General features: G+C 36.6%; 2 protein-coding genes across 4 annotated transcripts in view; one reads left to right on the top strand and one right to left on the bottom strand.

The window, feature by feature from the left end:
- Nucleotides 1-498: 498 nt before the first annotated feature.
- On the top strand, nucleotides 499-9,733 carry LOC145988640 (uncharacterized). Its single transcript, XM_083123690.1, has 4 exons — nucleotides 499-1,147; nucleotides 3,282-3,393; nucleotides 5,801-5,872; nucleotides 9,211-9,733. The coding sequence occupies exons 1-4, from the start codon at nucleotides 795-797 to the stop codon at nucleotides 9,280-9,282; spliced, it is 609 nt and encodes a 202-aa protein (XP_082979816.1). The 5' UTR covers nucleotides 499-794; the 3' UTR covers nucleotides 9,283-9,733.
- Nucleotides 9,734-17,025: 7,292 nt separating this feature from the next.
- Nucleotides 17,026-25,668, bottom strand: part of rdgA (retinal degeneration A) — a 288,837-nt gene continuing 280,194 nt past the window's right edge. For all 3 annotated transcript variants that reach the window (XM_083123684.1, XM_083123686.1, XM_083123685.1), the window contains one exon: nucleotides 17,026-25,312. In XM_083123684.1, the coding sequence (XP_082979810.1) occupies nucleotides 25,263-25,312 (50 nt within the window). In that variant the 3' untranslated portion in view covers nucleotides 17,026-25,262. The remainder of the gene's footprint in view (nucleotides 25,313-25,668) is intronic.

Genomic DNA, 25,668 nt, shown 5'->3' with positions numbered 1-25,668 from the left:
CGCCACTGCACGATAGTGTAGTACATGAAAAGATTTCGCTCTTCTCTCCCTTCATTATTTTTGTTGTTATGTGAGTAAGAGGTAGGAGAACAAGACATTTGCAGCTGCCATTTACGAAGCTGTGCAACACCGCCAAAGATCTTCTCCAGCTCATTAGTCCCATTGAACATTAAGCGCCGCAGAATCATTGAGAAGCGATTAAAACTAACTGATGTTGAGTACAATGCGTGCACGTGCCCTTCTAGCAGCCTCTTCTGTCTTCGCACCACCTTTCCAACCTCCCTCATTCCCTCCCCCACCGGCCCAACCCAGGTAGAGCAGCCGGCCAGGTGAACATCGGAAATGACTGCTTGACATGACGAAGATACACATTATGCGGGTCACCGATTATCCCCCTATAAAGCAGATCAGATTGGTTTTGCACGCGTCAGTTTTGTTTAGTGTTTCCTCCGCGTGCAACGATCCTTTGCTTAAGAAACAAACTCCAAGTTTCCTTTACAGTGATATTTTTTTGTCTTCATTCTTTTCTAAGAAATTCACAGCAAGAAAGGTGCGAGAGTGGTGGATCTCTTGCAAGTACAGTAGCAGTTAATTGCGTTCATTCTTATCGGAAAAAATCCTAGTAAGGAAAGGTGTCGGAGTGATGGATCTTTTGCAAGTACATATTGAGTGTTAAAATAATGCTACGATAATGTTGACATTTTAGTCGATATGCATACGAGTAGAAATCACACGACGAAGCAGCTTCGATACAAAAAGCTATAATATTGCAAAGTAAAGTTACTGTGCTAGCCATGACAAATCCTGACGATCTTGTCTTGCTTTCATCGTGCATGTTTGACAAAGCGCCATCCTCAGGCGTGGAAGACAGTTCTTGCACTAGCTGGAATGGCCCAAGAATACCAAACTGGGATGGCGAGTGCTGGAAGCCGAGCTCTTGTACGTCTGGAGTCACTCGAATATATTCTGGAGCATCCAAACCCAAAGGATCAAAAGTGAGAAAAGGACGACCTATCTACAAACACGTGCCACATCGGGAAAAGCCGCCCCAGATAGTTGCACGCCGGAATGCTCGTGAACGAAGAAGAGTTCAGGCGGTGAACATTGCATTTTCTCGTCTGAGGAAAGTCGTTCCCATTGAGAACAGGTAAGCATATGATTTATGATCATACCACTACACAATATTTGCTATTTTATTTCGTATGTAACGCGTTGGCAAATTAAAGTTTCTAAGATCTCCGTGGCGCATTGTGTTCCAGGTTCGAATCACGGCCTGGGGATGAGTGTTCTTTGTGATCATCCCTTCATCATACATCACTCATCTTCATCATCACGATTAAGCAAAAGTGGCAGAAAAAGCGAAGTAAAATAAACCAAATCAATGAAACACTAATATTTTGGAAATAATCCCCCCCAAAAAAGTTTCAAAGTTAATTTTCGGGGCAAGCGTGAAGGCCATTCTCTTATTTCATAGTAAAGCATGGTTGCAAGCATACAGGATAAAAATATTTTGTTTTGAGACTTCGTAGCTTCGAAACGAGACCTCGACAAGTTGAGAAAGTTTTTTCTGGCACTAGTAGGCGTTCGCGGACCCTCTGATTGGGGGGGGGGGGGGGGGCAAAAGCCTTGATGAAAGTTCAGTCGGGAAAGTAACACCTCATTTTATCTCCCTGTTTTAGTTTCATTGCATTGATCGCCGCCCCCTAGCTACAGCTCTGAACTTGACAAGACTGTATGAAACGCAGAAACTGAGAGCGAAGTGAGCAACAAATTTTACGAAATGTATTTTTATTTGTATAAACTTTGATATCGAGGGGGCCAATTTCCCTTTGTGCCCCCTGCAGGTGCTCTTTGCCATCTGGAAGAAATAATGCAAGAAAGACGTGAAAACTAATTCCATCTTGAGTATCATTTTGTCCTGCTACTCTTAGATTCTATTAGTCTTGCTTTCTGTTATCTCAATGTTTGCTCCCCTTAGAATTGATTTCCATCCAAGGTTTGAGAAGGGGTAATGCTCATTGCTCCCCCCCCCTTGGGTTGCGCCACTACACCCCTTTCCCCGTAGTTGCTTTGAACTTTAATCGGTTTGAAAATATTTTATTTTCTTTAAGAGTATAATATCGTTTAATAACAGCGATAAAATTCCTCTACACGAAATTTCTAGGTGAAAGTATAATAATGTAGGTGTATGAACATCTGGAAGGGAGTAAGGATGGCCACACCTCCCCTTTAGAAATCGAATGTCAAGATAGAAATATATATTTCAATTCACACTATAATTTGATTTCAGTCATAGTAATTTACATTAATGCGATAATTTCGAATTCAAGTGGTGCTTTTTGGGGGGGCAACACTATTATCGGGGTAATATACCCCATGTAAAAATACCTTGCTTGTCCCTCCGTTGAAAAAATTGCGGACGTCCACGATTAGTGGGGGCAACTGCTCCCCCTTGCCCTCCCCCGTGCGCACGCCTATGGTAAGTTTGTTGAGCGGGGATGGGGGGTTGTTCGTGCCCCCATCGCCAAGGAGCCCTTGATGTTTCATGCATTTGTGTTAAGAAATGGACACAAACCAGAAAACTTACGGGGCGTTATTAATATTTAATTCCTGTAATGGTACACAAAGATATAGGATTTTGTAATAACGTTTTCTAAAAAGAATGGTAAGCAATGGAGGAGGTCACCCTGGTTGCCGAGGCAAAGGGTTTCCCGAACGAGCAAATATAGTAATGTCGCGTAAATGTGCTCAGATAGTTTTGCAGTAAAAAGGAGTGCGATAGGATCTTATCAGCGCTGATTATTTATACACTTTTTTTATAGAGATTTTTCAACAAAACAACATTTGATATGGAAATGACATATAAACCACAATATAGAGATACAGTCAATATTCAAGGAATTTAAATATGAATTCCGTTAACCATGTTACCTTTCTTGTAAAACGAGGTTTCCACACAATTTTTTTTTTATGCAATAAATATGGATGAAATTAAATATTTAGTAGAACCAACAGTGGGACGGTGAATGCTCGAGAAAATGAATTATTTCTTGTGAATTTATTATTTGTCTTAATGTTTTAAGTCTTCGTCAGTAACACAACTTCTAGTAATAAATAATATACATTTATCCGCTTCATAAAGAGCGGAGCAAAATTTTGAATTCTCATTCTGGTCTTGGAACCATCCTACATTTTGTTTCCAAAAATCATTTAATTTTAGGATACGCACTCCGAACCGCAACATAAAATAGTCCACTTATTTTATGTCTGCTCTTTTTCAGGGGCAAGCGGGTCAGCAAAGTGAAAACCCTTCATAAGGCGATTGAGTACATCGCATACTTGAAGAATGTTCTGGAAGAAGCCGACTGTCACACTTACTCCTGCCATGAAGAGGTAAGTCTTTACAATCTCTTTTGTCTATATCAGTCATATGAAGAGAGAATACAACTTTTTTCATTTTTCTTATTTTAAATAGCTTTCATACTACTTTTGACTAGTCGCGACGATGATGAAATGTTTTTGAAGGGGCGCTGACAAATGTACGGTCACCGGCAATAAAAATATTTCACCTAGATTGTGTGCGTGTTGCCAAACTACGGCGATAAATGGATTTTAATAGCAAATTTACAATGGCAACTTCTACCGCCGTAGAGGTAGGCAACACACACAACGCCTTGCAGGGTATCCCATATTATTGCGGGTGACTGTACATCCATGCCCAGACCAGGATATTGCACTACAGTCCACATATTTTTTCACCATACTTTCTTGCTGTTTAAGGTCATTCTCTTATTTCATTCTTGATTTTATTTTTCACTCGTCTTCTTTTGTTCCCTTCATTGTTCTCCCCCCTGCTCTTGTATGCTATTTTTAATTTCTCTCTCCCTTTTCTATCTCATATTTTATTATTTTCTTTCATTTCTTCGCATTCTTTCTCGCTCTACTCCATGGCGGAGTGTTATCACATCGTGCTACGATGCCAGGGGTCCCGGGTTCAAATCCTGTCCTGGGCATGGATGTTTGCGAGTGTCCATTCATCAGTTTCATCATATCATCACTCATCCCCATCTTCGCAAATTAGCCAAAAGTGGCACGAAGTAAAATGAAGGAAATCACTCTCACTCATCATATCATCAGCCAACCTCATCGTCACGATTAGCCAAAAGTGGAAGAAAAGCGACGCTAAATAACAAAAATAAAACCAATCAACCAAACATTCTCTCTCAATTTTTTCTTTTATCTTGTTGTCTTTCGCTTTTAATTCATATTTTCTGCTCTTTTTTTTTTGCATTACCATTTTCACTTATTTTCTTCCTTCGATTTTAGGACAAACTTCTTGTTGACTCTTTTATTTGTCGTTGTTTGTTCTTACACTCCAAGTTTACTACAGAGAAATGCTATTTGAGTGCAAATGCATGAAAGTGATCGAATGCAAGTATCGACTGAAAAAAAGTGTAGACCGAGGAGGAACGAAAGGAAAATATTTAATTTACGCTCTAATGTGCATTTTACATGTATTATTTATTTGAGGTATAAGTTTATTTAAGAATTTTTTTCTTGTCTGTTGGACGAGAATGGAAACAGGAAAGGAGGTGGGGGTGGACTGCGACAGAGGGAACAGATGTCCTATCATGTTCCCTTCCGGGGTCGTCACTGTTCATGGATACTGGGAGAAATGCTATTATATCAATGGAAAGTCTTCTTTTGTAATGTTTGTCGGATGGCATGAAAATACTTATTAACTTACTTTTCCAGCCAAAGTAAAAGACAATGATCTCAACATGAAATTCGCTCCTGTTACTTCACGTGATGTTACTTCATCGTACAGAAAAACGTAGGACATTGTTGTGACGTGCGGTACCTTAGCACTTGAAGCAGAAGCTGATTATGGTCAAATCTCGCATCACCCTCCCTCCCCCTCAAGCATAAATGCATACATTGCACTGCTTTTTCAATACAGACGAAATACTACAGACTATTTCTCTGAAAGTGATAATTTATAGCACGAAACCTAAATTTTATTTACCTGTATCCATATCTGCAAATACTCCTCTGTAAAGTTTCACTTCAAAAAACATGATCTGCATCTAACGTTATGATATAAAAGATGAGTCGTCATTGTCACAAATAAATAGAAAGGTTTGATTGCTTGCTTGCTTGAGTTGCTGTTTTAAGTCCACTTTATGCACATTAAGGCTAATCGGGACTGGATCTACATTTAAAGTGTGATCCGAACCACTGTGTGCCACCACTGGGTATCGAACCCGGGACCCCTTGATTACAAGATGACGTAGCTAAAATAAATAGGAAGTAAATGCTAAATAAAGAAACAACATTTAGGCGTATAATTCGGGGAAGAAAATCTTGTAACATTTCACAAGTAGCTCTTGATTTTCTTCATAGGCATCATAGGCGCACCGAAGGCGGGTTATGGGGGTCACAACTCACAACCCTCTCCCCCTTTGAACTTAATTTTCTTTAAAAAACGAGGCTAACCTCCCCTTAAAAACTTTTTGATTGCGCCTAAGCACGCAAGCACAGACAAGGAATTTTAAGCAATTGCTCCTTGAAAACAATAAACACGCAAAAAAGAGATCCTGGGTTCAAATTACGAGTACAGTATGATAATTTGATTGTGCTTCAGCATTTCCACGAGTTCGTTATCATTCAAGCATCAAACGTAACGTACGCACACACCTGCTAAGTGTACTAGTGACCTATTACGAAGGTGAATAGCACATTATTGATGTAAAAATATTAGTTTGAGTCTTTATTATTAATAAAGTGCTTTTAATCCCAGATATCTTCGTTGGATCCCAGTCTCAACAAAGAAAACAGCGAAAGCAACACACGATGGAACATTCCGGAAACGGTAAGTTGCTCACAAACATCATGCTATGTCAATATTATCAGTGTCGTATCTACTAATGAACCTAAACATTGTGACGGCAACGTGCAAGTGAGTGCCCACCCCGAGACTGGAAAACGAGATTTTCTTGCGTTACTCTTCTGTCATCTTTAGGTAATCGCGATAGACAAGATGAACATTAAAGGACGCTCACAAAGTAAAGCCCATATCGGGACTCGAATCCCAAACCAAACTAGATCGCGGGATGTTAGCTGAACACACTGAAATGGCTGAAAACATGTCAAATCCATCTTTCTTCAAAATACAACAAACCTGTGCATTAATGAAAGTCTATCAGTGTAACTGTAACAAACTGATAGTAAACGATGAAATAATTTGCGGTTTACACCAAGCTTTATTTATTGATGCAGTAACATTTCTAAAGTACAATATCAGACAACGTGAAAGGAAAGCTGATGATGGCAGTTGACGATGTGCGCTCAGTAGGATACTGACATTACGGACATATTGAAAAATAATTAAATTCCCACAACTTACATTTTACCCCCTCCCCCAAAAAAACAATATTGCATCATCTATTGCCTCTTGATTTTTAGCATTGTCTGGCTTGTCTGCAGAATATAAATATAAATTACAGGAATTTCGAGATGCACAATGGTTTCATAATAAAAACAAGATCACTAATAATGTTTACATAAGACACATATGCTTTACATTTCTTTGGGTTTTTGGAATTTCACCTAAACCGCAGGACATGACCCAAAATTTAAACAATACTAATAAAGTACTCTCCTGTGAAAATCAGGATGTTTGGTCATTCTGGTACCTAACAATATTTTAAAGAGTTATGTTATCCAGCGTAGTATTTGACAAATTTCCAGTGAGGCGAAATTCCAGTAAAATCTTTCGATATATAAATAAATGTTATAGCCCCCCACCCCCTAGTTACCAGAGGGAGTATTTCTACCTCGAACTCCCTTCAAATACCGCCCTGCTGTGATTTAATATGTATATATTTAATTTCTTATCTCAGTTTCCAAACTGCAGGGTGATCCAAAAGTTTGGAGACACCCGAATAAAAGTTGAATGACATACTGTTCCGCAAAACTAACACTGTAGGTCTGTAATGGGGGGAGGGGGGAGAGAAATGTTATGGGGCATATGACGATGATGGCTTCAACTTCAAAATTTTAAATGAAACCATAGCTTGTGACATCTTAATTGAATAGGACATTTTCTCACGAGTTCAATGGTATGTTTGTTTATTGTTGCTCTAGCACCAACCATCAGTGGCGTAGCGTTATAGTACGCCCGGCGTTCCCAGATTTAAAATTTCAAAAATGCTAAAATGCTGTGATTATAAAGTAAAACGTGACTAATTTCAAATATGTTTGACCTTCATGGCATTATAATAGCTATTTTTCGCGATCCGCTTGCAACGCTCCACTCTCAACACTCGTTCTAGCATCTCTTTTCAATGCCTTTCCCGGCCGGACGCCGAGCAGGTTCGGCGTACAGGACTCCTATATTCCTTGCTGCCTTTATGGAGGGAAAGCTTCCATTTCTACAGCACGCGCGTAAATGGGCTCTCTTACGCCGGCGTACGAGAGGTCTACCGTGATTGGTTCATGTGACCCTTCCTGCCTTCTGAAGCAGACGACAGCCGTAGAATTCCTACCCGGTTCTTGGCTCTTCGCGCTCATGCAACTCGTGGTATGTGATGCTACAATATGCAATATTGACTGACGTAACTTTGCCAATCTCAAATATACTGCTTCTTAATGGCCACTGCATTGTATGATTTATCGCACGAACAGCGATGAGCATTAGAAACTAAAAGATCAACAGTTTTTGTGAAGTAAGTTGGTGAAGTCCTCGTGATAGAAATTCAGCCTGTTGCTCCTCTACCACTTAACCCGCAAAACTATTAATTTTTTTTATTGTATTTTTTCGTTATTATCTAACTGCTTAATATTGTGTCAATGGAAATGTTTAGCATTCATTTGAAAAGTTAACATCGAATGGTCTCTGGACAAAATTATTTTAAAATGTTTATCAGCATTCTCAAGATGTAATAAACAGTGGTCTGAATTACTAATCGGCACTGTTACGTCAGTAGAGTGTACGATATTTGGATCATCCACTCTGCTTTGCACAGTGCGCCAAGATGACAGAGGTCCCTGGTTCGAATCCCAGCGTAAGCACGGGTGTTCTTTGTCAGTGTCCCTTCATCAATATCATCACTCATATTCATATTCGCGATTAACCAAAAGTGGTAGAAAAGCGAAGTAAAATAAACCAAATCAATGAGTAGTTGGATCAACCACAACAATGACGTCTGCTGTTGTTCAAAGGCGCTTGTGATTCAGGTAGGTTTTCTAATGACTTGCGTCGTGCAGAAAGGTATAAAACACCAGAGTTCAAAACATTTGTGGCATAGTGAGGCATCTAATTGTCTAGCTAAAACATGCATGGATGATGTTTTATTGAAAACCCAGCTGACTTCAGGCAAATAAACAATACCTGTGGCGACTAATACCATAAGTACGTTATTAAGCAAGAAAGGGCCGACCCTTCCTTCGGACTTGGCGTTCCCACCCGAAATGTCCATGCTATGCCACTGCCAACCATGAAGAAGTTATTATCCATGTCGGGCAAAGTGAACAAGCAAAACATCAGATATTGGTCGGAGAGTAAGTAACCTGCATTGGCATGATGCATTTGACATACACACATGCCCTATAACATTTCTCCCCCACCCCTCTTACAAACCCACAGTGTTACAGTTAGTTTTGCAGAACAGTATGTCATTCAACTTTTATTTGGGTGTCTCCATACTTTTGAACTACCCTGTATATTTACTTTGTATACATCTTATCATTGCTATGTCTGTTGAAATATAAATTGTTGCTTTTCAATCACAATGTCAGAATTGTAATGGTGACAATATTTACCACTTGAGTTGCAACAAATCATATTTTTCGTTGTACTGAAGTAATGAATGGACACACTCAAACATCCACACCCAGGCCAGGATTCGAACCCGGGACCCCTGGCATCGTAGCGTGATGTGCTAACCACTCTGTCACGCGGGCTGGCTGTACTGAAGTAATGTATGATGTTTTCCACACTTATGGATTTAGGTCAATGGAAATAAATATGATTAGTACGTATAATTCAATTTTGGCCTTGATTACACTCTCCCAAAAGCTGTAACATTTCCGTTCGGTTATACCCCCAAATTCTTACAACATTACTGATCATGCTATTGGAAAAGATAATTTCTTCCCCTAGCATCTCAGCCTTTAGAAATTAATGTATTGTTCCACATTCCTTTTCAGGCTTACAGAATGAACTTCAACCAAGTGCAGTATTATGAAGATATTCTGGGAGATTTAGAGGATAGTTTTTAATGTTCAAAGAATTACTTCCATACTATACATATCTCGTACAAGTCAAAAGATCTAGAAACCATAAGTTTAAGTTCATTGTCTAAATTATTATTATTTAAGTTCTGTTTACGATTTGTGTACCAAAGTTAAATTATGATTAATCAACAGAGCTGAAAGTAACTATTAATTTGGAATTCTAGGTTGTGGTATTGAGATTCAACTAAGAAATATGATGTTATATTTCAAGTACATCACATGCATATGCACTGAGTTGGCAATTGGCAATTGATGTCTTTGTGTCGCACATGCTCGAAACTTGCTTTCAGAAATTAGAATTCTGCAATATCTTATTTCAATATATTTAGTGAAACCTCATTCTATTTATAATATATATTTTAAAGTGAATATGATCTCCTTTCATCTCCATCCTTTCTTTTTGCTGACTTATTTTGCAGATATCATTTTCAGTCTGTATTTGATTTGCATATATTGCCAAGCCAAACCAATACAAACAAAATATGTATGTAACCATTCTAGTCGATGAAAAATAATTTTTTCACATGAAGTAACATTACATTGTATTCTAGTCAAGTTTTAGAAATAAAATATTAATTCTAAGCTGTTGCAATTTTAACTCGCTTCATTTAACACAAATAGAAGTTAAAATCATGCACACAATCATATAGACACTCCTCAATTTCCCAATTGTAACCAGACTGAGCTTATTTGGGATTCCCTAGACTGAGCAATCATACAATGTGATTTGTAAATCACCTCTGGGGGACCTAGTGAAGTGAACGAGACCAAAAATACTGACATCACTAGAAAGGAAAGAAAGATCATTGAGGTCCAACTCCAGTGAGATGGCATGTTCTACAGAAGGTTGTTCGGGATTTATCTGAACGACTTTGCAATGCCACTGCCATCTGTGGGATTGAGCTGGAGTGACGGTGCAGCTTTTGTTATCAATACCTCATACGGGATTCGAACCCAGTACTAGTAATATCACAAGACACCAGTTTGTTCGTGAAGAGTGCCTATTTGTGATATGACTACAACAGACCTAGAGAAATACGTGAATGAGAAAGTAATAAACACACTTTCAAATACTCTGTTCTCAGAACAATAAATTGCATGGCATGTTTCCGAGATTATTCCTCCAATTTTTGTGGTGCAATGACGCATGATTGATTAAATTATCATATTATATATTACTAGCTGATTACCTGGTGTTGCCCGGGTGTTTAATGAATTCTAACTATAGCGTAAAATGTAACTAATATTATTTATTGATATTTAAAAGTATAAGTACAGTATACAAATTATAAAGTAATATCTTTTACAAATTCACTATAATATAAATTTAACATAAATTTATGAACAACATTTTTAGTTCCACCTCCAAGAGCAAGAATAAATAAATTTAACGACATTGGGAGTGTTCCTATTCATCTTATCGACCCCGAAAACTATGGATTTCACACTAATTTCAGTCGTTTTACATGTCACCCCTTCTCACCCCAACCCCTAGCGGTGCCCGGGGTGGGGTGTCTTGGAGTTGAATGGAATTGGGAGTGTCACTATCCATCTTAGCGACCCCAAAAACTATGGATTTCACACTAATTTCAGTCGTTTTACATGTCACCCCTTCTCATCCCAACCCCTAGGGGTGCCTGGGGTGTCTTGGGAGTTGAACGGCATTGGGAGAGTCACTATTCATCTTAGCGACCCTGAAAACTGTGGATTCCACACTAATATTGGTGGTTTTCGATTATTTTTGCATGTCACCTCCTCCCACCCTTAGGGATGTCTTACCCCCACAGTATTTCTTTCGAGATTGCAAGTGATACGTGTTCCAAGTTTGGTTGAAATCGCTCCAGGCATTCGAGAGTTATGCCGGAACAAATACACATACATACACACACATACATTCATTTTTATATATTAGAAGATTATTATTATTGTTGTGAGACACTTGGTTCGGACCCCTCCCCCCCCCCCCCGAAATATATTTCTAGATACATGTCTCCTCTGTGTGTGTACAATTCTCATTACCAAAAATCAGAATCTATACATTATTTTCTTTTTTAAAAGGGCACTATCTAAAATAACACCGAAACAAGCAGCTCTGTGTTTTGAAAGGACAGGTGCCAGGGTCTTGCCATGATAAATTGACAGAATGCAATGGATGGGCGAAGCGAAGAAAACGCAACAAAAAATGAGCAGCGGCGTTTTTACAGCTGCAAGTGTGCAACTATTTGTCTCCACCTTTTGGCAATCGCAGGGTCTCGCCAATGGGCTGTGAGCATTTCCTTGCCGTTTTCCTTGTAAATGGATGGCCCACTTAATCAAAAATAATGAAAACATTTAATTTAATTAAGTAATTTAAATTGAAAAATAATAAGAAGTGTAACCTAAAATACACAAATATTAGCCTTAAAACGTACTTACAGTCTGGAGCTGCTTCTGCTTCTTCTTCTTCTTCTTGTGTGTGTGTCGAGATAGTGGACAAATATGCACATTCAGCAAGTGGTCGACCAGTCCCCCCACAAACAAGAAAAACTTGAAAAAAATGCCACCACTGCTGGACGCTTCCAAAAACATAATGCCTTGTACTTTAATAGTTATAATATTGTTAACTTTTCTCTCTTCTTGGAGTTGCGGTGGTCTAATCAGTAGGATGTCTGACTGTCACGTGGGAGACCCAGGTTCAATTCCCAGGGTGGGTGATCTAAGTTCAGAATGTTTCCGGCCTTGTTCCTGCATAAGCAGCTCTGGGGCTCACCCAGCCTCAAACAAATGGGTACTTGGGGGTATAGGTGGCTAGAGCATGGCACTGATCACATCACCTCCAAAATGAGTGAGATTGAAGAATGTGTGTGGGGCCCTGCCCCAACAGGCATGGTGAAAAGTGCACAGAGAATTTACCTTGACCGTATTTCTTGTAGCTAACATCAGATTTCATTATATTCTTTGTTCTTGAAAAATGTGTAAAAATTCCTAATCTTACTTTTATCTGAACATAGACACAATACTCAATCACATCACCTCCAAAATGAGTGAGATTGAAGAATGTGTGTGGGGCCCTGCCCCAACAGGCATGGTGAAAAGTGCACAGAGAATTTACCTTGCCCGTATTTCTTGTAGCTAACATCAGATTTCATTATATTCTTTGTTCTTGAAAAATATGTGTAAAAATTCCTAATCTTACTTTTATCTGAACATAGACACAATACTCAATGTGGACCTTACTTCTAGCATAGTGCTTAAACTTTTGGCTAATTGCGATGAAGAGGATGAGTGATGATATGATAAAGGGAAACTCACAAAGAACATTCTTGCCCAGGCCAAGATTCGAACCAAGGATCCCTGGTGTCGTAGCATACTGTGCTAACCACTCTGCCATGGAGGTTGGCAAAGTTCCTGTCCGAAGCACAACAGTGGTTCAAATCTCACTTCAAATATAACCTGCCATGAAGGTTGTCAAAGTTCCTGCCAGAAGTGCTTTGCACAGGGGTTCAAATCTCACTTTCAATATAACCCACCATGGAGGTTGCCAAAGTTCCTGTTTGAAGTTCTTTCCACAGGGGTTCAAATCTCTTTCAATATAGCACACCAAGGAGGTTTGCAAAGTTCCTGCCGGAAGCTCATTGCACAAGGGTTCAAATCTCACTTTCAATATAACCTGCCATGGAGGTTGGCAAAGTTCTGCCAGAAGCGCTTTGCACAGGGGTTCAAGTCTGACTTTCAATATAACCCACCATGAAGGTTGTCAAAGTTCCTGCTAGAAATGCTTTGCACAGGGATTCAAATCTCACTTTCAATATAACCCACCATGGAGGTTACCAAAGTTCCTGTTTGAAGTTCTTTGCACAGGGGTTCAAATCTCTTTCAATATAGCACACCAAGGAGGTTTGCAAAGTTCCTGCCAGAAGCTCTTTGCACAGGGGTTCAAATCTCACTTTCAATATAACCCACCATGAAGGTTGTCAAAGTTCCTGCCAGAAGTGCTTTGCACAGGGGTTCAAATCTCACTTTCAATATAACCCACCATGGAGGTTGGCAAAGTTCCTGCCAGAAGCGCTTTGCACAGGGGTTCAAGTCTGACTTTCAATATAACCCACCATGAAGGTTGTCAAAGTTCCTGCCAGAAGTGCTTTGCACAGGGGTTCAAATCTCACTTTCAATATAACCCACCATGGAGGTTGCCAAAGTTCCTGTTTGAAGTTCTTTACACAGGGGTTCAAATCTCTTTCAATATAGCACACCAAGGAGGTTTGCAAAGTTCCTGCCGGAAGCTCATTGCACAAGGGTTCAAATCTCACTTTCAATATAACCCACCATGGAGGTTGGCAAAGTTCTGCCAGAAGCGCTTTGCACAGGGGTTCAAGTCTGACTTTCAATATAACCCACCATGAAGGTTGTCAAAGTTCCTGCCAGAAGATCTTTGCACAGGGGTTCAAATCTCACTTTCAATATAACCCACCATGGAGGTTGGCAAAGTTCCTGTTAGAAGTTCTTTACACAGGGGTTCAAATCTCTTTCAATATAGCACACCAAGGAGGTTTGCAAAGTTCCTGCCAGAAGCTCTTTACACAAGGGATCAAATCTCACTTTCAATATAACCCACCATGGAGGTTGGCAAAGTTCCTGTTAGAAGTTCTTTACACAGGGGTTCAAATATCACTTTCAATATAACCCACCATGAAGGTTGTCAAAGTTCCTGCCAGAAGATCTTTGCACAGGGGTTCAAATCTCACTTTCAATATAACTCACCATGCAGGTTGGCAAAGTTCCTGCCAGAAGTGCTTCTTTACACAGGGGTTCAAATCTCACTTTCAATATAATCTGCCATGGAGGTTTGCAAAGTTCCGGTCAGAAGTGCTTTGCACAGGGGTTCAAATCTCACTTTCAATATAACTGAGTCCAGTCCCAATTAGCCTAAGTGAGTATAAAACAGACAAATACTGAACATTTACTACAGACCCTTACTACCGGAGCTGCTGGTGAGGTCACCAAGATTACCTTGTTTGGGCATTTACCTACATTTACTACCCTTGACTGTAATATTTGTGATGAGTTAGTATCTCAATATAAATATCCCTATTTACCAGAACTACTGCACCCCAGAAGAAAACAAGCATGCCTCTACATAAAAAAAGATTTAACTCGTTTACAATATTTTTTATCATATCTTAATTCAATTTTGGACCGCTACACAACAATTCCAACACTTACCAACATTCTGCTGCTCACTTAATTTGTAGCACTGAGTGATCACAGTGACTCTTAATTACGAAGTGGTGGCCTGTGGTTTTCAAGATAAGGGAAATAAAAATTAATTTGGTATTTCTTTTTTTGTAGCATCATTTACATATTTTTCTTCTGTACTGTGTTTATCTTTGAATTTGAATTTAAAATTTTGGGAGCGTCAGCACTTAGGCTATTTTGCTCCCGTCACATTATACGGGGTCCAGCCCCTTATCATTACAAATAACAACTCTAACGTTGCATACCTAAAAATGTTTAAAATGTTCTGACTTCTGTTAAAAGCTGAGGCTGGAAACTGGCACTCAGCACACACAAGGACAAAAACAGGACAACACACACAAAATTATACTGGCTATAGTGCCAGTCGCCAGAGCCTCGTTAGTCTTTAGTCCAGGGTGCACTATGTGGAAGTGAGGTTGACTTTTGGGCGCCTACGTGGAAGGTACCCCTTACACCCCTGTACTGTGTTTATCATTCACTTGAATTGCTTTCAAATAATTAACTGGCTTTTGATCTTTGAGCTTATTTATTAAATAATATTTACTGCTAGAAGTTAACAGAAATGCATGTCCACACACACAGTTTTTAAGGAGTAGAAGTTCAACTGCTGAAAAAAGCATTTCGAATGGCATTATGGGCAAGGAAAACAAGAGTAATAATTTATATTTTCTTCAAGAAGAATTAAATACAGGAGTCTCATCCCCATACCTCCTTTGGTGTGGACATGTTTACATGTGATGTGCAAAATACACTACATATTTGCATTTTGCAAGGATATCCAATGTATTTTGAGGTAAATGACTAATACTAATAATAATAAAATCACATGAATACATTAAAACATAAAAATGACAACATAAATCTGTTTTTCTATTTGTATCGTATTTCTTGTGTTACTTTTATGCAATTTTTGATTGTGATGAAGATGAATGATGAGATGAAACTGAAAAAGGGACACTCGCAGCAAGGGTGGATTTTGGGGGTGGGTCTATGGGGCCTGAGCCTTCCTTTCAGCATATCATTAGCAATAAGAATAACTACAAAAGTAAAAAGTCTCATCATTGCACCATCCCTATCTGTGGAGATTAAGAATGCTGCAAACAAAACTTAAAACACAATTGATATATGCATTTTTTTACCACCAATGATGTAGCAGACGAGAGCTTTAGCAAGCAACTACAAAAATAATTCTACTATCTTGGACCCTTCCCTTGAAACTTTTCTGGATCCACTGACTCACAGTGTGTCTTTATTTCATCTCCCTTCCCAAGGAAGGATTCAAGTAAGTAGGCCATTCGAAAAGTAAAGAATTTTTGCGCATACAGCCTTTGCAACTGTTTTGTTGCAGCTGGTCATATCTTTGCTGTGTTCAGTGTGGTTTAGATAGTTGCTTGGTGCAGTTGTTGCCAGTGATCTGTTCATGTGGCGAGTGTAACAAACTGTAACAATGAACACACTGCAAATCCTGCCGACCGTAAGGTGCATGGTGTGATTAATTTTTTTGCAGGCAGAAAACATTAGGCCCAGGGACATTCACCAGAGACTTATCGCAATATAGGTGGTACATGTCTGGAAATGGTGCATAATGTTTAAGAATGGGTGAACAGATGTTCATGACTTGGAGCGATCAGGGCATCCCTCTGTCATCATGGATGCACCGAAACAAAAATGGACCACATAATTGTTATATATCATAACATTTCTAATATTTGTATTATTATGCATGGTGAACTGGCAGCTATGGCCAAGTGTAATAGTCTGTGCATAGCAACGATTATGGACTTCGTTGATGTGTGATTTCATGTCTATCTTTGTGATCTTTGTGTATTAAAATGTACATCCATTTTGTTGTAGTTAAAAAATATATTTTATGAAGTTCAACTCTTGGCATGTGTATTTCTGTTTACGTCATGAAGATTAAGACATAACAAAAAATGCTATGCTACGATATATAACAGTCATTCAAGAGAATCGATGCAGCTTTGGATTTTTACCTTTTTTCCCCGAAGATGGAGCACCTTGCTGATAAAATGCTTTCCAGGTGATGAGGAATTACAGGATGTTGTTGCGGACCGGTTGAATTGCCAGGTGACAACATGGTACGAGGAGGGGAAAGTTAAACTGCTCTTGAGGTAAGATGTACTTCAATGTCAAAGGCGTTTATGTGGAGAAGTAGGTAAAAGTATGTGAAAAATATGTATAATCTCTTTCTACAATATTATTAATAAATATCTTCGCATGGCGACACATTCTTTACTTTCGAAATGGTTCTCGTATAATACTTACATTTTTTGTAAACGTTTGGCACATTTCTGGAAGCAAAATCCTTTATTTTTTTACTCAACTGTCATTAACCTTTTGCAAATAAACGCATAAAGCATCTGGATAAAATTCACTTTCTTCTTGATTTTGCATCCTTGAGCATTCAATCATACATCTATTGAAAAAAAAACAGAGGGTGGGACTGCTCTCCAAAAAAATACAAAACAGTCCTCCATGGGAAAATACAAGAGGATTTATTACTGGAATAATAGTAATAATAACTTACAAGGGAAAAAAACTGTACAAGTTTTGAGCACTACAATTTTCTAGTATTACAAAATGGTTTCCACATTGATCAGTTAAATTATTCTTCGCGAGTAACAAATATTTACATCTAGGTCAATTTGTTGCATGATTCCCTATGTGGTACCCAAATTGAAATACACAGGCAGCAGTAGTAAAGTTGATACATGACGGAAGCAAGAGAGAGAACACTTTTGAAGACATTCTCAAATTCAGTATCATCACCAAATGTAGTATTTTTCCTTAATTTCATCACGAATGTACACTAACTCGTGTTATAATAATAATAATAATAATAAAAAAGGAATGTAGATCTAGCAATATCGTTTTTTTTAAATGAAACTAATATATCTACAAACTATGCATTTTTTTGTCAAGTTTTATATTCTAAAAGTACACCTATCTGCTTCAGTATAACTAATGTACACATACATAACCTTGCTTTGGGAAAACAAGGACATACAATTATTTCTACTGATAAATAATTTTTGGGTAACTTTTTTCTGTACTGTATATCTTGCAGAGCAACAAATACAGATGCGTTTGTATAAATATCCATGCCTGTGTACAGATTTCATGGATCAAACTGACAGATTTTTGACGGCAGTTGTACATAGCAATGAGTAAAAATTGTCGCAGGTTTGTTTATATAATTCTCTCTACATATAATCACGTCCTTTTTTTGTGGCTATGATTAGCATTACAAATACAGACATCACAATTTTCAGATCACAAATCATTAATTCTATTATTTATTTTGAAACAAACATTACATTACTGTTTGGAAAATAAATTTCAAACGCTTTATTCTACATGTGGGCCTCCATTCAAATCGGGGGAAAAAATGGATTAATTATCCCTTAAAATTTCACTATAATTTATAAAAATCAGAAATGTTGTAAAGTGTATGTTCTCTATCACTTTTGTACATTATAACTGAAAGATTCAAACAGCAGACTTGTAATGTACCTACTAAAATCGTATCTGTCTTCAACCTTTTCTACATATATTATAATCAAGGAACACACGTGCCTTACTTCCCCATTTCATGGAGTGGCTTACTTAGTAGCAAAGTTTAGAATAACAACAATTTGCATTTCATGATAAAGTATGAAGAAATTGAATGATATATGCAACCAAAACTACAGAAGCATTCTTACAAATTAATTATAACAGTTTGTTTCTGACAAAATGGAAGGGGAAGAAAAATAGTGAACAAGAAAACATTCAAACTTATCTTGAGTACAGTGTTTATCCTGTGTATATATATATATATTTAAGAATCAACAATAGATCTTAATTTTTCAACTTTGACTACACGTGGGAAAAATATGTTTATGGACAAGCCAACGACAGAACTACAATAATACTATGCTAGAAACACTGAGAAGCTGAAACAAAACAAATTCAAATTTTTGTGAAAAACTCTACTGGTAAAACATTAACATGGGCGATATGTGATTGTCTGTATTATTCGCTCCCTTTCTCCCTCTCTGGGAACATATATTGATATGCACTAACTTTTATTGTTACATATAACATAGTAATCTATGATTACAGCCTTGCATAGCACAAAGGACACACAACTTAAAAAAAAGGGAGGGGTGAAAACAGACAAACAGAGAAGGACCACATTTTAAAAAAAGAATTACCGATACTTCAATATCTTTCTTTAAACATATTTTTCTTTAGTCAGTCTTTCTTTACTGGAAGTAACATTAACGAACACCAAACCTTCTTTCTCTCTTTTTTTTTAAATTTAACTTTTTTTTTTTACAACTTCACAGTTCTCACATATGCAGAGATATTATAGAGGCAATCACTCACTCATATACACAAACATATCTTCCTTGTCACAGCTTTGAGATGTAAAACCACAAATATTTAGGAAAAAAAAAGATGATGAAAACTTTTGTTTTGTATGCATGTCGCATACATGTGCCCGTGAATGGAACATTTGGCAGGATTTAAAACATTTTACCAAAGCATTTTTTTTCCTTTGTTGACTCAGAAATTTGTTTATACACATGCACACATTTATAGGAAACTTTACTGCTCTTTTATTCTGGTGACCACAGAAATACTTTTAACATTTTTTTTTCTCTCAAAAAGAGGAACTAATAAAGTCACGCCAAAAAATTCAACTGTGACATTTTCTTCACGTTCTACAGCATCATTTCTTGAAAAATATCTTATGCTTAGGTTTTACTAGAGTTAATGATGGTCAGAGAGCACTGTGAATAACTTTTCATCTAGTAGTGCAAGAATGCAGATTTCTCAAATATATTAGTTATCTTTATGCATTAACTAAAACGTATACTCTAGAAGTCTACATTAACTAACAGTTTTGCTCTATTTTATAATATAAATCTATCAGGTCGAATAACATTCAAATACTACCCTGGTTAAGTTGTATGGTTTTCTAGTATAGAAAGAGAAGAACACTTGTGAGCTGTGGTGTCCAATTGTTTTTATTTATAAATATTTTGGTCAGCATTGTAATATATTTGGACATAGAGAATGATTTTGCAAAACATAATGAAACCTATGCATAACAAATTAGCACTTTCCTATCAACCAGTTCTCTGCACTAATACACTTATTTACATGTTAGAAAAATATTTCATTACTAGGAATGGGATACATTAAGAATGCAAGCCAGCAGTCTTGGATGTAATATATTCTAGTTAATCTGATAAGCGCCACATGTCAAATAGCATATACTTGAATAATTCCTTTATGCTTTACACGTTTTTAATTAGTTTGAAATCGTTGCATTAGAAATATGTGTGTGAAAATTTAATGCACTTGCCATTATGCACTTTTACTTAAATTTGAATGATTTGTATATTAGAATTTTTCTAATAAACTTTATTTTTGTGTTTATTAGTTTACAATTGCATGAACATAGATTTAACCCATTCACATCATATAATGACAAGTACTCACATAAACTTATTTGGCATGTAAAGCATATGATGAACTCAGATTGCAATACTGTATTGTTCAATATGCATGTAATGTTTACTTTCAATTCCTTCACTTTTGTACCACAAAATTACTGGAAAGAATTCCGAAATCAGCATTGCTGGATGCTATACAGCTGTCAGAGTACATTGTCCAAAGTTGACCTTCAAGCAGCAGAACCCCCATCAAACTGTAAGCAAAAAGATGGGCCAACTCTCCAAAGCACAATGCGGACATGAAAAATTAAACTAAAAGGTGTGCTATATGCTACAGTAGGAGTAAAATGAGTACAGTTCTTGGCAGTGCAAAAAGTGTGGTGTTGCTCTTCATAGACGAATGTTTTGGGGCCTATTAAACTTAACAATCCTGTTGTGTACATGATGTAAGCTAATATATTTAATATTCTGTTTTAATTTTTACTATGATAAAGGTTACATTAGTTGTATCTAAAGATATCTGTTTGGCGGTTACGCAGAGATAGGAAATTTACTCTGATAAGCTTACTTTTAATTTTTCCGTGCAAATTTTCTTTGCGATCGTGTACACGCCTGACGAAGCGAAGAAAATTTGCGCAGAAAAATGAAAAGTAAGCTTATCAGAGTAGGTTACGTTAGTGTAATTATACTAATTTTAAGAAATTTAAATTTAACTTATTTATTTTTATATTTTTAAATAGAATCACTATACCCATGTTAATATATCCCATCATATGCATCTAAAGAATATTAGATATGCATAAACATTTTTGTAATCCACTTTATTTTTACACTATGAAGCAAATATATTTTCTTCCCACTTCGTTCTACTAATAGCTCCTGCTATTATTAATCAAAGAGTGTTTATATTTATGTTAAATTTAGATATTCATTCATGTAGCATATCAGGATTTAGCATAAAACCTCATTTACGTAACAATTTAGGCTATAGCAAAAGTACAGAACTGCTAAATCTCATAAACAAATTGGAATAATTCCAAGGCCAGCTTCTGTTAACATTTTTCAGTGCAAATGAGACATTCTTTCATCACTGTTTCTATCCCATTCCTAATAAAGCCTGTAATTTTACAGTTGCAATAGCTTCCAGAGCAGCTGATGAAAACAATGTTGCCAGAGCAGCTGTTACACACCCACTACTTAAAAAAACAAAAAGTACAGTGCACTTGAGAAACCTCGTTCAAACAAGAAATTTACACAGCATATCTATCACAAGTAAAGAACAGTTTGAGCAGATAAGGTCTACGATCTACATTCCAAGGCAAAAAGATGGAAGTTTGTCTTGAAAAATAACTTTTTCTCGAAGTAGTGCATACAACTCTACACTTCAACTTACAAAAAAGATCTATATCGTATGAATATATGAACAACTTGCAAGGCAATGAAAGTATTCTGAGTGAGAAACATATTTATATAATGTGTGTATATATATATTTATTTTATTTATATACATATATGCTTTTCATATATATAGATATCTGTATGTACAATATTCTTAAGTCTTTAATGTAATAGTAGGTTTCAAAGAAACTACTTGGCACATGGGTGCACCCCATTACCTTCACTCTAAGACATTGGGGGATAAAATTGTTTCAAAGCTGTACATCAGTATTAAATTAGTGAGTGCAAGGCAAGTTATATTTTGGACATTCCTTCCTATGCTTTTTTATTTTCTTTTTATTAAAAAAAAGATAAAAATAGAACAATAATATTATAGTTGAGGTTTCAAGATTTGGTGTCATTGTGTATTAACATTTAAGTTTATTTGCACATGGAACAAAATATTTTTTCACTACTAATCAACATAATCTAGTTCTATTCACTAAACTGTACATATAGATTTGATTGTGATACAAAATATTGTGTATTTATCTATTGCGTTGTGTGCTAAGGAACAAGCAACACTGTATATTGCTGGTCTGTTTCCGTTCAATTAAATTTCTTCTAACTTGAAGCAAAACTATGACGAGCATAGTGCTGCTTGATAATGATTTGGTAAGAAAAAACAGCTGTAGATGTATAATTACTGAATGATTAGCATATGTACAAATACATCTCTCATGTTATCATGGGAAATTTTAAGTTTAATTACAGTATAATTATAGAAAATAGAAGATTTACATCAAATATATACTATAGACTTAGACTTGTTGTATTCAATTTTGTTCAGGAGTCAGAAATGATTAGTTGCGTATAAAGATGGTGTTGTCAGCATCAAATCTGTTGGCGAATCATGTAATTGACAGTCATAGCTCAAGTGATGTAATAAATAATAATGGAATGTGACCAAAACATTTCCTGCACATCAACTGGAAGAAAATCCACATGAAAAAATGACACCGGAAATCATCATGGGAACAGAAATAAAGAGAGAAGATGGTAGAAAGGTTATGTATATACACTGACCTTGTTCTGTAGGGATCTAGCAACCAAAATTTGGGCTATTCACTTGTAATGTTTGTCATAGCAAATAAATATGACAAAGTCACTCTGAAGAAATCTGCAACATCCCTATTACAGATATATATTTTATAATGTGTGTTCGTTTCTTGAAAGAACTGAAACTAAGGAATTGGAATTCAAATATATATCTCAGTAGCAGCTTTAAAGCAAAGAACTTAACCGGTGAGCTAAAACTTCCAGTAACACAGTTCTCTTATAATTTTGTCGTCATAACACCATAAATTATTTGCGATGGGGACATGAGACATGCACAAAAGCAGGTGTATACCTAGCAGATATCCCAGTGGCATTGAAATGTCCCAGTTTTGTAATTCCTTAGATTACATTTTTAAAGTTTGGCAGAAGACGCATTCATCTGAGTAATGAATAACGAAAGGGGAGATATCTTGAACATGTAATCTGACGGAAACAATTTTGGTCCGTTACAAGTTATCAGTGCTTATGGATATATCAAAATGTGTATTGCAAAGCAAATTATTTTATTGTTGTTTATAGTAAGTTGGGCTGAGCCAATACAGATGCTGATGGTATTAGTATTGATAAATATCAATTACAATTTAATCACAAATTCCAGCGGATACTTACGTGGAGTCTAAATATCCTGAAAATTACGCAAGATGCATAATTTTCTTCATCTTTGCAACAATATTGTGGCAAGGAATAGATTTGGTGATCTTATGAAATTATGAATATTTTAAAGCAAGACGTGTGTATTAAAATTTACAAATATTCAGAACAATTTTTAATGATTACAATTTTCAAGTATTGGCATCAATCTCTGTGGGAAACTGCAAGAGTATCGACTCAGCCCTTGTAGTAAGGCAATATATTTGATTGTATTAAATACCCTATACTGACTCGGGAGAATTTGTACAAAAATATAAACCTACATTTAAGCAACTGTAGGTAAAATACAGATACCAGTTTTAGGGCCTTATTGGTGGTTAGGCAAACATTCAAGTAGACACGTGAATGATCAGCATGACAACAGTTTTGAAAATTTGGTTCGATTACACATTAATGTGTGTGTGTGCAAGTACAGGGTGTTTCAAAATGATTTGAATGATTTCAACTTGTTAATTTTATTCATAAATGGTCAAAATAAGATGAAACTTCACACATATGTAATGTAACTGTCCAAGTTTAAGTTCCAATGGTTACCGCAAAGTTAACTCACTTCGTTACTCTGCACACGTCAATACGGTAATTGTTAGCTGCACGCCCAATCCATCGATGTGATGTGACAATCTCTCGTTAAGGAACTCCCTTACATTAGGGTGGAAGTGGCATTGGGCTCCATCGAGCTGATAAATATAGTCTCCACTGTCATGGTGTCAGCTGTGGTATAAGCCATGTAGTCAGCATCTTCGAGAATGTTTCGCAAGTTACGACAACCATTTTACAACTGGTCAGCCTGACACATGGTGGCAGAATTTAGAACTACTGGGACCACTCAAAAAAACACTCAAGGATGTGTTCAAATGTATTTCATAGCATATTTGATTGGTGATTATGTTGTATTGCTCATGGATCATGTTTTTTATTGTTCAAGTTATTTTGAAACACCCTGTATATATGTATGCGTAACACGAAGCACCATGAGTGTTATTTCACTTAATTTTGTAAGTTGTATTGAAACCTAAATGCATTTTCAAAATAATGTATTTCTTTTTTTAAAAAAAGTACACCATGCCAAATGTCCCCATTTCATTTCATTCCTCCAGATGCATAAATCAATTATTAATGCTGATAGCAAAGTACAAGAACATCCAACTTATCCAACTGAAAACTAGCTACTTGGTCCCTAGCACACAATACTCCAGAACAACACTTAACAGCTCTACACAACTGACTTTAAGACTTATGGAACTACCCTGTGATGATAACATACATCAGTGAACTACTGACTATTATACAGACTCCAGTCACAATGGGTTGGTTAGTTCTAAAATGCATTGGTGGCAAATAACAGCACAATCTAATGACCATACAAACAAAATCTGAGATCCATCACTTCCGACAGCTTATAAATAGCATGGACAAATTCACATTTCAACTTCCCAAATCTAAAAAGATTGGATTGAATATTTACAAAAGCATATTATGGACAATATTTATTTCGGAATATTTCACAATGTCCCTACAAGAGCTATTTTAACATCTGGCTTTGCTTTCAAGCCTAAGGAAAATATCATTTTGTTTTCCCTCAAAACAAAAGATTTGATAAGACAATTTACAGCAATTATATTCCTTTAAAAAAAAATATTGAACAATATAAACAACATGGTTTCATCACATATTCGATAATGAGTTCAAGTTTGACTCGATATATTCAAATAGCTTGGCCTTATGATTATTGGATCTCTAGTATCACACTGTAACAAACACATCCATGCCTTTTCCAAGCACATGAGATCATTATCACTTCCAACAATTGAAACGGAAAAAAAACAACTCTTCAGTTTCTTTCACAGGAAAAGAACTTTCCGATGTTCCTACACAGCATTATGGAAAAACGCAAAAATAAGAAACAAAGAATACATTATGAACAACACGCCAATCTTCAGATCATCTTCCACAAAGTTTGTTCACCAACGGAAGAGCTCAGCTCTTATTTTCACTGCGTGCATCCAGCATGCAGATATAGCTTCTATTATTGTTTTAGCTTATTGAGTTTTATTTTTCCTGAGGACAAAAGAGCGTAAGTTCATCTCATTTGCAAATTCACTAGAACACCTAATTTCAAACAACTGTTTCCATATCCTCTGCAACTAGCTGGAAATGTTCCTGACCTGATGAATGTAAAAACATCCATGAATTAACACTTCACATTTACTGCAAAGTTCATTTTTTTTAAAAAAATATTACTGTTCATACTGAAACTCTCACATATATTACACCAGGGTCAGCAGTGCACGTACAGTTGTATTGAAATTCCACTTTATTAAACGCAAGAAGATTAAAATAAATTGTGAGCTATTACATTTGCCTAGAGTTTAGTAATTCAATGTGGGGAATGTGTGAATCAGTACATAGCAGAGTTTGAAAAGGAAGTGCTTTAAGGAACATCTGGATTATATCCAACAAGATAACCGCAAACATGCACAGATTAAAACATTAAAGTTTTAAAAATAATAAGAAACAACAG

This window comes from Lepisma saccharinum, chromosome 6 (genome assembly GCF_977018435.1).
Source record: "Lepisma saccharinum chromosome 6, izLepSacc3.1, whole genome shotgun sequence".
Classification (NCBI taxonomy): Eukaryota; Metazoa; Arthropoda; class Insecta; order Zygentoma; family Lepismatidae; genus Lepisma; species Lepisma saccharinum.
The sequence above is the reverse complement of the archived record's forward strand: the minus strand, read 5'-3'. Positions and strand labels throughout refer to the sequence as shown.